Source organism: Microtus oregoni, unplaced genomic scaffold (assembly GCF_018167655.1).
Source record: "Microtus oregoni isolate MIOR12 unplaced genomic scaffold, Mior012 000048F_ref0000485, whole genome shotgun sequence".
Taxonomy (NCBI): Eukaryota; Metazoa; Chordata; class Mammalia; order Rodentia; family Cricetidae; genus Microtus; species Microtus oregoni.
Window position 1 is genome coordinate 14,482,283 of NW_024543222.1, and position 13,670 is coordinate 14,495,952.

General features: G+C 46.9%; 1 protein-coding gene across 2 annotated transcripts in view; it reads left to right on the plus strand.

Moving 5' to 3' along the window:
- The window catches only part of Marchf10 (membrane associated ring-CH-type finger 10), a 96,235-nt gene that overhangs the window by 39,373 nt on the left and 43,192 nt on the right, over positions 1-13,670 (plus strand). For both annotated transcript variants that reach the window (XM_041636052.1, XM_041636053.1), the window contains exon 5: positions 8,390-8,561. In XM_041636052.1, the coding sequence (XP_041491986.1) occupies positions 8,390-8,561 (172 nt within the window). The remainder of the gene's footprint in view (positions 1-8,389; positions 8,562-13,670) is intronic.

Below are 13,670 nucleotides of genomic sequence, written 5' to 3' on the forward strand. Positions count from 1 at the left end.
AAGTTTCGGCAGGTCTGACTCCGGTGGGGCTCCATGGCTTCTCTCTCACTCTGCCTCTTTTCTCCCAGCATTCCCTTTAGTTTTCCCCCACCTAGCTCTGTTCCCCTACAGCTCTGCTATAAGCCCAAAGCAGTTCCTTTATTAACCAATGGTATTCACAGCATACCGAGGGGAATCCCACATCAAGCTCAGTCTGGACAGGTTGACTCTGGACTCTCCTGGATGTCTGTCTCTGTCCCTTTCTGTATTCTCCATATCTACGGTAAACCTCCTCGGCCGTACCTCAGAGCAGTCCGGGCCTTCCTTTCCTTCTTTTTTCCTTCAAGGTCCAAGGCGGACTGGAATGTTTTATTGTACTAGAAAGCAATGGAATATGTCAAAGACTAAAACATAGCTTCAGTGGATTGTCACCATTTTCAATTTTATTATTTTATTTTGTGGTTGGGGGTGTGCCAAAGCACCATGAGGAGGGCAGAGGACACGTTGGTTCTCTGCTTCCACCATGTGCGTGTCAGGGAATGAACTCAGGTCATCAGGCTGGGTGCTCTTACCCAAAGAGTCATCTGCTGGCCTCACTTTCCATTTTAGATACAAATTTAAATATCAGAATTTCAAGAGAATTGATTGTGACATAAAGATCACATTGTAAGCAAGCAAATAAGCATGAGGAAAAGAAGGCTATGTGTGCACATGCACTTGTATGCTCATGGATGTGGAGCCCAGAGATCACAGCAACTGTCTTCCTTGTTTCTCCACCCATTCTTTTGAGTCTTTCGCTGAACCTAGAGTTCAAAGATTGGCTAGTCTAGATGACCAGCACACCCCAGGGATCCCCTATCTCCAGCTCCCCAGCATGGGCTCTCTCTTGCTTTTTAATGGGGTACAGGAGATCCAAACTCAGGTTTTCATGCTTGTTTAACACACACTTTTTTTTTCTTTTTTTTTTTTTCATTTGGTGTTCAACACAGGTTTCTTAGTAGCTATGGAGTCAGTCCTGGAACTAGCTCTTGTAGACCAGGCTGGCCTTGAACTCACAGAGATTCGCCTGTCTCAGTCTCCCAAGTACTGGAATTAAAGGTGTGTCACCACCGCCCAGCATAACACACATTTTATTGACTAAGCTGTCTCCTCAGCCCCCAGAGAGCGCCTTGTCTGTGGGTGTGTCTGGATGTGTGGGTGTGTGGGTATGTCTAGAGGTGTGGGGTGTGTATGGGGGTGTGGGTGTCTGGGGGTGTGGGTGTGTGTGGGTATGTGGATGTGTGGGGGCCATGTGTCTGTTGGTGGCTCAGGGTGACTGTGTCTGGAGGCCAAAAATCAGTGCCCAGCATCTTCATGGGTTACCCGCCATTATGTTTAGAGTCATGTTAGAGTCACGGTCTCTCACTGTTCCTGGAATCACTGATGGTCTAGGCTGCTTAGCCCCCCAAATTCTGGGGAGCTGATTATCTTTGCACCCAGCCCCAGCTCCTGGGATGCACAATATGCTATTACACATAGCTTTTTATGTGGTTACTGGGATTTCAATTCATTTTGAATTTGAATTCAAGTCCTCATATTTGCATAGTAAGATCTTAGTCATTTGATCCATTCCACAGCCCCCAGAAAATACTTTTTTTTAAAGGAAAGGTAATTAATAATTGGGGAAGAAATGTAAAATTATGAAGTCATTGTACAACCTTAACATAAGTATAAATTTAGGCAAAACACTTCAAAAGGGGCCAAAATCATGGAAGAGATGTAGTTCAGGAACAGGCTCAGCTATTCAACAAGTGTCAAAGAATCATTCCGCAGTCGACCACAAATTACAAAGGCAGAAACATGGGCCTTTCCCTTGGCGAGCTCTGGTGGTCCAGCTCTTTCTGGGCATCAAACATGGCTGACTGTATGAGGACGCCGTAGCCATGTGAGCGCTGGTCTGGCGTTACAGAGATGGGCATCACATCCCCTGTGAATATTTATACTCCAAAGATGGAACTGGCTTTGGTTATGAGGAAGCACCCCGAAGATACCGTGTGAGGCATATGTCTGTCTCTTCAAAATAGTCCAAAGTGTAAAAAAGCAAAAAAGGTCCAAGAAACTAAAGGGACATAACTCGCCATGCAAGCCCATTAGTCCCAACAAGTAGCTGAAAAAGCAGCTTGGGCACATGTAGGTTTGAATATGCTCTTTATATCTGATTAATATTATGGACTATTAGTATTATTTTTTCTTTTAGGTTAGAGAAGTAGTATTGTGGCTTAGTGGAAATGCGTTTTAACAGGAAGTGCACTCTGAAGTGTTCGTGGGTAAAGTGCCTTGAAGTCTGGCCAATTTGAAACTATTCAGAAACAGAATATTGAATGCTAAGGATATGGCTTAGTGGGCAAAAGCACTTGCGTGAATGCCTGGAAAATCTGAGTTCTGTTCCTGGAACCGACTGTGGAAGGAGCGAAGCCGCAGCACAGAATTCTCTCTGGCCTCCATGTCCACACTGTGGCACACACACTGCCAACCACCTCACAACGGTGGCAGTGGTGATGGGAAGGCTAGAGAGAGAGACTCGGCAATTGACACAGAGATAACAGCTGTTAAGGCAGATGTGGAGGCACACGCCTTTAATCCCAGCACTTGGGAGTCAGAGGCAGGTGGATCTCTGTGAGTTTGAGGGCAGCCTGGTCTACAGAGTGTGTTCCAGGACAGCCAGAGCCACACAGTGGGACCCTGTCTCAAAAGCAAATTTTAGAAAAGCTGTTATTTATATTGTACACACAGAATAAATTTCAGCATTGTTCTCTACTCGGAAATGGCCTGAAGGACCACATTCTATTACAGTGATTCCCAAACCTCTGCTCTAAGAACTAGCGAGGGGTCAAGAGTTGGCTCAGTTGGCAAGGGCATTTACCACACATACCTGGTCACCTAAGTTTGACTCTCAAAGCCCACAGAAAGTTGGAGGAGAAAACCAATCCCACAAAGTTGTCCTCTGACCTCTCTATGAATACTGTTGTATGTGGGCCCATACATATGCATCTTGCACACACTTCTCTCACACACATATACACAAACACACACAAAAATAAAAATTTTAAAAGAAATCTGGCTGGATGTGATAACACAGGCCTTTAATGTCAGAACTCAGGAGACAGAGTCAGGCAGATCTCTGTAAGTTCAAAGCCAAACTGCTCTGCACAGTCAGTATAAGACAGCCAGGACTACACAATGAAATCCTGTCTCAAAGAAAGAAACAAGGAAGGAAAGGAGAGAGAGGGAGAGAGAGAGAGAGAGAGAGAAGGAGAGAGAGAGAGAGAGAGAGAGAACAAAAGGAAAGGAAAAAAGAAGGAAGAAAGAAGAAACAAAAGAGAAAGAGAAGAAAGGAAGAAAGAAAAATAGATATGTATGTATAGCATGTGTCAAAAATATAGTCAGTTGACAATTTCAGTAGCTGTCCACTCTGGGCTTTCCCCTGAGTCTGTTCCACAGTGGAATGGATAATCATCTCAAAACAAATCTTGAAATTTTACTCACCTCCCCCTCCAACCACCAACCAATAGTGGTCAAATGTCATGAAGACCTAACTCACTAAGAACATTGTTGCTCTCGCTCAGACCAGAGCCTTGGACGGTATCCTCCAGCCTGGTGGCATGACCGTCGGAGAGCTTGACGCAGGCAGGAAAGCCCTGTCCTCAGAGCCCAGGGCTAGGGACAGAGGCCACGATGGCCACGCATACAACAGCCCCGGCCGACTCCTGAAAGCACCTCGGAGCTGATGTGCAGATCAGTGTCTCCCCACACTGATCTCATCTTAGCACCGCTGACAGCCATGTTTTTACGTGAGGGTCAAATGAATTGAAGGGACAGTTTGAGTTGGGTATGTGATACCCATGCCAGAAGAAATCTCCAAAAGACCATCAGTCCACATTCCTTACTGTTGTTCAATTTTCTAAAGACTTCACGTGACAGCCTCGAAATGTCCTGAATGCACTGTAAAAACTTGCTGGTCTTAGGCTCCTTCACTCTGCACAAGAGAAAGGTTAGCCTGCCTTGAGCGGTAAGAGCATCCGGCTAGAACATGCTTTGTACTTACTTGTATGCATCTGTTTACATTGCATCCTTGAATCTGCTTACACAACGTGACCCTCCATTCCCAGGCATGGCTTTTATGCATGAGGCACAATTTGATGTAGACCTTGGGGACAAGCACTCTGAAGACACTCATTTGTTGCACAGTTTCCTGGCCAACCTCCGTGTGTGTTGTCCCTGTTGACTGTCAAGGTTCATTGCCTTGACCACGGCTTTTTATAATCTCCCGAGACTAAATTTATTCCCAACATAATAGAGCCCCAGTCGCTCTCTCTCTGGCACCAGCCTGTCAGTCCTCTGCCTCTTCCCTCCTCCCCGTAGAAAGTCCTGCCCCATCTCTGCTGTGTTAGGAGAGCCACTTAGCTCAGCACATGGCAAAATCTGGCTTGGTGTGCATCCGTCAACCTTCAGTCCCACACTCCAGGGAGGGAGCAGGGGGTGGTAAGTGAAAACCGATTTCCTGGGTCTTGGAGAGGAGCCATCAGGCAGGAGTTGGAAAATAAGGCTTTTCTGTCCCTGGCTACGTGAGTCTGCGCATCTTCTGGGCTCCTCTGTTGTCAACTATTTCACGTCCAATAACACTAGGTCCGGGATTTTCATCCCTCTTACATTCTGTGGGAGATGACTTCCCGTTCTTCGCCTGTCCTGTGTCTCCACCTTCCAGGAGTTCTGACTTGAAGCCTTCAAAACATACCAAGTTAAGACTAGGGGTGTAGCTTAGGGGTAGAGTTACCTGACCAGTACACAGAGGCCCTGGGTTCAATTTCCAGCATGGGGAAGGGAGAGAAGGCAGGAGGGAGGGGGAAAGAGAAGGGAGGAAAAGATTTAAAAACAAACAAAATGTTATGTTACTAAGTTGTTCCCCATTGCCTGGCACTAACCTTCCCTAATTAACCAAGTCCCTTTGAAAGCCTTTCTCTAAACCAGTGGTTCTCAACCTTCCTAATGCTGTGACCCTTTAATATAGTTCCTCATGTTGTGGTGACCCCCATCCCTAAAATTATTTTCATTGTGACATCATAACTGTAATTTTACTGCTGTTGTGAATCATAATGTAATTATCCGATGTGCAGGATATGTGACCCCAAGGGGTCACGACTCACGGGTTTGGAACCACTGCTCTGGAGTTTAGAATGTACTGGTGTGATCTCCTATGGTCTACTTTATTATGCACGATGCCAGAAGAGCAAATTGGGGAGTCCTTGGAAAACCTGAAATCCACAATTAATACTCCAGAAAAATATAGTCTTGTCAATCAGTTTGAGTTAAGACAGCTTCATTAGGAGCCATACCACGTCCCTTGGATTAGACTGCGCTCATAGAGGCTGCGCTTTAGTTTGCTTGCTTGCTTGTTGTTTAGCCTCTTCACTGTTGGGACTTTGGCTTTGAAAGACAGAGCTGGTTTTCTGCTTCCCAAAGAATGCAGCTGCTTCCACTGTCATGTGACATTTCAACTTCGGAGCATATGGAGAAGAAATGGAAACTGTAAATTTCAAGATTATAACAGGAAAAGACAGTTCTGAACTCCACTTGACATTAAAAAAAAAATCACTAGGGTTGATTCGATGAATCTCCAGACATTGCTAAATATTTGCCATTAGAGCTTTGCTATCTGGAAAAAAAACTTAAACCATATTTTAAGATTGCATGAATCTCAGCTGGCTAGTATGACTATCATCATACATTCTATGGTCTGTGGACGACACACACACACACACACGCCCATCACACATCCTGGATTGGGAGGCATCCGTCCAATAGGGTCGCTTGCACTGGGACATTTGGCTTGGGTTTCACTGTGGAGACAAACATCCAGTAGCTAGCTCGCTAATTTTGAAAGTGGCAGGAAGTAAGTAACGAAGCGTGAGAGCTGACGCAGGACGCCGGGGCGGGAATGCGGTGTCATCCTAAGTGGTGTACGCACTGCGTCTCACCTCATCGGTCATCAGGAAACACGGAATGCAGTGCTGTTGTTCACAGAGGAGGGCGTCTGAAGAATGACGAAATAATAATAACCAACAAGCTACAATAAACCTACCCCGCGTCGGTGGTTCCTAACTGTAGGAACCACACCCGTCGCCCAGAAGCCTCACGTTTGAGTTTTAAATGCCATACATTAGCGCCAGAATGAGTTCATATAAACTCTCACACTCTCTCTGGAAGGATGATCCTTGCCCACGTGACGGCAAGTGGGTTTTCATGACAGGAGCCAGGTGAAAGTAGCTAAGGGTCTGAGGGAACATAGCAAAGACCAAAAAGATTAAAAAATAAAGTAAAAATTTAAATGCTGAAGTGACAGGTTTGAGATTGCTCATTGAGACGAGAGGGAAAGGCCTGTTGTCACACCCAGGAGTACCACAGGTCTGCTATTTTCAGTTTTCAATTTGACATTTCACCCTTCTATTTTCAATCAACAAAAAACACCCCCTCTAGGCACTGGTTTCTGGACTGCTGAGAAGGATGTCCACCTGGTAGTAAAGATGACCAGAAGCCAGAGAAGGGTGTACTCCGCTCCCAGGGGCACGGTCCTCTTTGACAGGTTAATTGGTCAAACTTGGTCGTAGCTCTTTAGTGCTTCTAAAGAATGGTGGGTGAACAAGCTGAATAGCCACCCAATAAAGAGAGCCCTTTGCCATATCCTCTCAAGTCCCTGTGCCTGGGGCAAGTGAGGCATTGCAGCCTGGCTGAGGATAATGGGGGCAGATCCGGGAGTCTTAGCTGGAGTCATGGGCGCTTTGCTGCAGGCCAGAGATGTCTGAGCTAAAGTACAAGGCCTCCTGTAAGCGGACTCCTCAGCTCACAGGCTGTTTGGGGGAAGAAAGTCTGTCCCGGGCTCCCTGCTACTCTTGTGGGAATCTAAACCCATGACTCCAGCTTCCCTCACCCAATCATAACCACAGCCTCCAACATCAGAATTCAAGTTTGCCAAACACCCACTTTGCTGAGAAGAGAGAGCTCATCTCATGCTCAGAAATGACCTCATGATTCATCTTTGACATTTCAGAATCCTTTTCAAAGATTTCTATTAAGCCCCAGAACTGAGAGTGGAAAGGAGAAGAGCAGATCCATTGTCTCCTCCTCTGTCTGTCCCTTTATCTGAGGGTGGTCTGTTTTCGGAAAACAGATGGAGTGACAATAATTATTTGTTTGAAAGCTGTAGCCGAAACCTAAATTTAAAAATAAGATTTGTCCTCATGGAAAATAATGGTCTGTCCACCTGTGGATATATAGACTTCTGCCCGGAAGACTGTCAAGTGGAGATCTTTTTTTTTTCTTAAGAGTTCCATTTGTCTTACGTTGCACCCAATAATTCAAAGCTATTCAGCGTATTTTCCTGAGTCAGGAGCCGCTGAAATGAAAATGCCACAACTGTCAGCAAGAAAGAGGAGCAAGATCAATACGGACTGCGACAGTTGGGGAGGTGCCAGGGGTGTTAATTTGGCATTGCCTCCCTGGAAAAGACCGCACTTTCAGAGAGGTTTCTCATGCTGGGCTAATGTGCCATGCAGGAGACCCTCCTGAGACCCAAAGGTGGGAAAAGCCCTTAGGATTTTGCTTGGCAGAAGGAATGGCCTCGCAAAACATGCCAGAGCCAGGACCTGAAGTCACAAGGCTGTACTTAAATCACACTTGGAGGCAGGGTCTTGACTGTCATTTATATTGTTTGCATCATTTCTTCGATAGGGAAAAGTCTGGCAAAGTGTGAAACCATTGAATGCTTGGATAATTTTTATCGCATCTGTTCGCCTGGGTTGAGATGCTCTGACACTGTAGGAACTGTGACTTGTCTTTGTGTGGATTTATACTGCCTGCTTTTTTAGAAGATAGAGAGGAGGGGACTTCTTAGGAATAATTATTCTTGTGCAATAATTTAGAATATTGAAACTGAGATCTGACTCGATCAGTCCGAACTACATGATCTAAATTTCCTTTTCATTGTCAAGCACATGAATTAGCATAAGGGGACATTTTCCTTCACCCATCCTCCAAAGAGTTCAAATCTCAAACAGCGAACACTTTAAAAGCGCCTCCTTTTGCTGCAGCTTTAAGCATGCGCTGTTTATTGGTCATCAAATTACTTAAGGGTCAGAAACGTATTCTTGTCATGAATACCCCACAATAGGCTCAGAAGTGCAGTCTCTTCGATATGTTGCGTTATGTCGAAGCTGGTCCTCCCTGACCATCGAAATCTCCCTGCCCACAGATGGCGCTCAGTGATAAAACCCAACAAGAGGCTCTGAGCTGCTGCTGGAGGCCCCACTGCCTCTCCTGTTTCTGTGCTTAGCGAAGGTGACGCCTCTGAGACTCACACTTCTTCCATTTCCCGCAGAGTTCCAGTGAGGAGGACTCTCTAAGTGAACCCAGATCATCTACCAAACTACCTACGGCTAAGTGTGAGCCCAGACTTCCAGCCATCGACCAAACTTCAGTCAAGCAGAAACACAAAAGTACCATGACTCCAAAGAAGCCAGAGAAAGCGAGCCCCAGCAAACCCTCCTCAGGTGAGTGGCTTCCTTAGTGAAATCCAATCCAATATCCCAGCCTTAATGATCATGATGGGCAGGTGGAACTGACTGACCCTAGGGCTTGCCAAGCGGCCAGTTTAGGTCTGGAAGGCCAATGACCCTGTGCAAGTGGCAAAATGAATCTCACAGTATAATATGCCTCCATCTCTTCAGGCCCAATTCTCCACTTCCTGTGCCACTCCTAACAAATGCCGCCTTTTCATCTTGGTCACAGTTCTGAGGAGGGGTAGATAAAGGCATTTGGCCCCAGGTATCAAGTTTTATGACTCAGCCAAGAGGAGCTTTCAAAAGCATCTGAGTGACATAATTTACAGCTGAGAGGAGAGTAATAAAGTCCTCCAGTCCTGGGGAAGTCCTCTCAGGGAGAACTTGATAAATCCCCCTTTGTGTGATTTGGTAAATAACTCACTCTCAGGCTGCCTTTGAAGCTAAGACAAGCTTCTTCTTGGGCAGGAGAGATTCATAGTATCCAGCAAGAAGCGAACATCGACAGAAAGTTTAGAATGCCTCAGGCTCGGCCCGTCCCATCAAAGCCCACATCTGTGGGACAAACCCGTGTCCTCTGGGAACCACACATACATGGGGGTAGCTAGGCAGAAGGCCTGCCTCCTGGGAAAGGAGCCAGACTGACTGCTGAAGAATTCATAAACAGCAAGCACCAAGTGATTTGTTGAAACCCCAATCGCAGTTTCTCCCTAACCCTAAATAGCCGCTGTCATGCAACCACCCATCTGGTTCCATGGGAATGCATTTTCAGAAAACGGCACCTTTCACTCAGATTAACCACCCACATTCTCTTGTTTTAATAAAGTCAAGACCAAATTGACTTCTAAACTGTTGTCCTCTCTGGCAAAGCGCCAGCTTCTGCTCCTCCTTTCATCATGGTGGCAGGGGGAGTGTTTGAAAGACTTCTAGTAGGGATTAGGCTTGTAATCCAACTATGTTAAGGCCAGAATAGAATAGGTGAGGTCACCCAGCAAGCACTATGTTGAGTTGAGGCTGGGTTCTGATCGCTGTGCGCTGAGGGTAAGCACAAATCACGCAACTCCATCCTTTCGATGTGATATTTAGCCTTCTCACTAAAACCTGGTAGCTGATGTTCCATCAGCCATGGAGAAGAGTCCTCAAAATGAACCTCTGAGGTCCTCTTTATGGCTCAGTTTGTCTGAAAAACAATACAGATGTTTTTCAGACTGAGCAAGCTCCGTGAGGAACTCGAAACAATGACAAACAGGGAATGGATTCACTTTCCATTCTATAAAACATCAAACTTGAAGAATTATCACGTTGAAGAGCACCAAGGTTTAGGCAAGAGATTCATGTTGGCAGGAAGGTGGCTTTTTCAGCACACAGGAGATGGGATTTGTAGCAAAACACATTTTTCAGCACTATCTTTATCATCCTGTTATGCTCCAGGTAGCACTCAAGACCCATAGAGCTAGGAGCTGGATGGGGCGGCCACCCAGTCAGCACAATGGTCCTGGAGGTTGATATCAGTGCTGAGGAGGCTGCGAGGGCACAGCAAGCTGAGTATAGCCCCAGCCGCAGTGTTTGCCTACCATGCCCGAGGCCCCAGGTTAGAAGGGAGGAACAGCAGCGGAGAAGCTAAGACCGGCTGCAGCAAACACATCTGTAACCTCAGAACTCAGGAGGCTGAAGCTGGAGGGTCAGGAGTTCAAAGCCAGCCTGGGTTACAGTAAGACCTTGTCTCAAAAAGAAAGTTAGATAAAAACCAGTCACTGGAGAGATAGGAACCACTGGTTTAGGGAGTGTTGACTCTTTCAGTTCCTGATTAGCAAAGTAAAAGCCTTCGGATTTAAGCTGAGTCTGTTGAGGAAAACTTGGGAGCTGAGGATGGTCACAGAACACAGTTTAATGTAGATAAATACTTGCTATGACAGAAAAGAGGATTTGGTGGCTGAATTATCTGGACACTGATCTAACTCACAAGCTGCATCCAGTGTCCTGCTTCATATTTCTCAAGATTCGGGGGTGAGCCAAAATTGACATTATGTCACTGAAACTAACTTCCACATGAGACTTAAGCAAGACAGAAGCTGGGGACAGGGTGAACCCCCTTTGGGACATCTGCCTCCCGGGTTAGCCTTCCTTGATGTCATGTTACACCAGCCTTTCCCAGGTGAAAAATGTGCTTGAGAGCGGGACTTGCTCTGCCCTAACTCTGTGTGCAGACAGCCTGTACCAGAGTCTCGCTGGTGTCACCTGGAAACCCGGGCACGGCCATCGAGAACCTAGGCCAACTCTGTAGAAATCAATTCCTCGCCGGGAAGACGCTCCTACTGCTCTGCACAGTCTGTCTGTCCGGGGGAGGTCGCAGGGTTGAGCTCGGTGCTCCACACAGCTGTTTGTAGACAAGCTGACCCCAGTATTCCTCTTCAGCCCTCTCGGGATGGTGGCAACTGCAGCTTAGGGGACAGTGCTTTGGAGACCCAAGGCTTGGATTCTCACCTGGGCCCCATTTCTTACTCGCTGTGTGTCTTTTGGCAAGGAATTTCTCTGTTCCTCGGTTTTGTCACCTGTGAAATGGAGGGGGAGGGACCAGAGATAACAACAGGATCTGTCTGCTGGATAAAAATGTAGACTCAGCAATTCGCATGTGCTCAGCTGTCGAGCAGTGCAGACCCATGCAGTAGATTGCGGGATTAGCTCAGGCGAGTCTATGGTAGAGAGAACGGGCTCGAAGACTTGAATTTCTGTGCCTATGGCTTGCCCTCTCCTCCCTGTCCACACTTATTTTCTTCACAAAAATTAGAGGTGTATGCTCAGACACTCTCAGGGACCTGGAGAGGGGGCTCGGTGGTTAAAGCACATGTTACTCTTGCAGAGGACCTGGGTTCACTGTGGTTCACAACCATCCATAACTCTCCAGTCCCAGAGCTCCAATGCCGTCTTCTGGCCTCTCTAGGCAGCAGGCATGCACATGGTGCACATATGTACATGCAGGCAAAACACGCATACACATAAAAATAGATAAGTCTGAAAGAAAAACGTTAATCTCTCATGTACACCTGAACACCAATAAGAAAAGCCAGCTAATCAGACATGGCTTCCCCAGCCAGAGATAGCGACTATCTCTCAGAAGACATGGAAAGTTTAGGCAGCATGTCAAGACACAGCCGGGTCTGACATGCAATGGATTCAACAGATCTTCAAGGTGAACTCTGGCGTAGGATGGGAAATAAGCCTGGCAGGGTTGCATAGCGGTTTGGAATTCCATAGGACCCGGAGCAGTCAGCAGACCCCAGCAGGAAGCACAGGGTGCAGGCTCCACACGGACGGACACTGGGGTTTTTAAGACCTGTTTGCTCCCAGCCTGGCTGGGAAAGGAGTTGTGTCTCCTTCCCAGGACACAGAAAGGCATCCAGAGGTCACTGTGATGAGGGTCATGGCGCCTGGAGTCCTGCGGCTCTCTACCCCAGAGCCAGGCCTTACGCAGCCTCCTCTCCTGCCGCTTTCACCTGGCGCTCAAGCAGAGCCTCCTCCAGTTATGTTCCAGGAAAGTGGATCTGGATGCAGTCCTGGGAGCCTGCTTCCAAAATCCTGCCCTTTACAACAAAGCCAAGTGTTCGGAATTCCTCCGCACTTATTATTAAGTGTGATGTGTAGTCATTACCAGGCTCAGATTGGTAGGAGGAGCAAGACCCCGGTGGCCTTATCACGGCTTATCTCGAAGGCCTGTTCTTGTAAAACTCAGCGAAAGCAGTGAATTCAGGTTTTAAAAGATAAAAGTCCGATATAGCTGTGGTTGCCTTTGGATTAGGAAATGTTTATTCAAAGAGCAGTGTGGAAGACGAGTCTCAGGGCAAATCCTAAATCTTCATCATTTGCCTTGCAAGTAAATGCGCTTGAAGATTTTCTCAGAAAGGCCACGGTTAATGGGTTTCTCAGCAAGTCCAGCTGACGCCTGATGACTTTCCAAGCTGTCTATCCCAGCCAGAAAAAACAAAAACAATATAAATGAATCCTCCTGGCTTTATAGAGAGCATCATAATTTTCAGCCTATTATTGGTGATTATATGACGTCATGGCTCAAAATGCCAGCTCTGCTTTGGAGCCTTACAAATGTTAAGCTGACAACCTCCCTGAACTTGGCATTCTCATCCGTAAGGTGAAGTTGCAGTATCGCCTACTTTGGCAAAGAGAGGAGGGTTAAGTCCCTGGGTGCTAGGGAAACGTTGGACAGCTAGGTGAAAAGGCCAGGAAGCCTCTGGATGTCCGCGTGTAATGAGAGCGCTGTCCACTGCCAGAAGGACCCCAAGGACCTTCAGGGAGCAAGTGGTAATGAAATTTGCAAGAACAGCAGAGACAGAGGACAGCTAAAGGAAGACCAGAAGATAACCACGCATAGAGAAAACCGAGAGAATTACAGACCGCTCCACCAGACCTTTGGATAGGCAATGTGTACGTGGTCCTGTCTAGCAGGACACTCTTGAGCATCTACTGGATTGAGACCCCACCCCCCGTAGGTGATGTTTCAGATGGTCGCAGTTTTCACCATTCAGTTTAGAATCGGAACTGATTTTTAGCTGCGGCATTTCACAACACTGTCGAGCTCTCCGGTCACTGTGGAGATGCTTCTCCAAGGTCCCAACTCTTAGCTTCCCGTCATTGTGATGGAATACCTGAGGCAGCTGACTTCTAAAATATTTACTTGTGGGGCTGATGAGATGGTTCAGTGGGGGTAAGAGCACTTGTCACCAAGCCTGGTGACCTGAGTTCAATCCCAAGGACCCACATGGTGGAAGGAGAGAACTGATTCCTCCAAGTTGTCCTCTGACCTACTCTCTCTCTCTCTCTCTCTCTCTCTCTCTCTTTCTCTCTCTCTGTCTCTCCTACACACACACACACACACACATACACACATTCTCTCCCCCCCCACACACACACAGACTCACACTAAATAGATTTTTTTTTTAAGTTTGCAAAATCCATTTGGCTGATAGTTTTAGAGGTTCCAGCCCAAGATTATATGACCTGCTTTGGGGCCTTCAGTGAAGTCACACATCACAGCAGGAGTAGCTGTTGGGACAAAGGGCTGCCTCATGGTCAGGAAGCAAAAGAGGA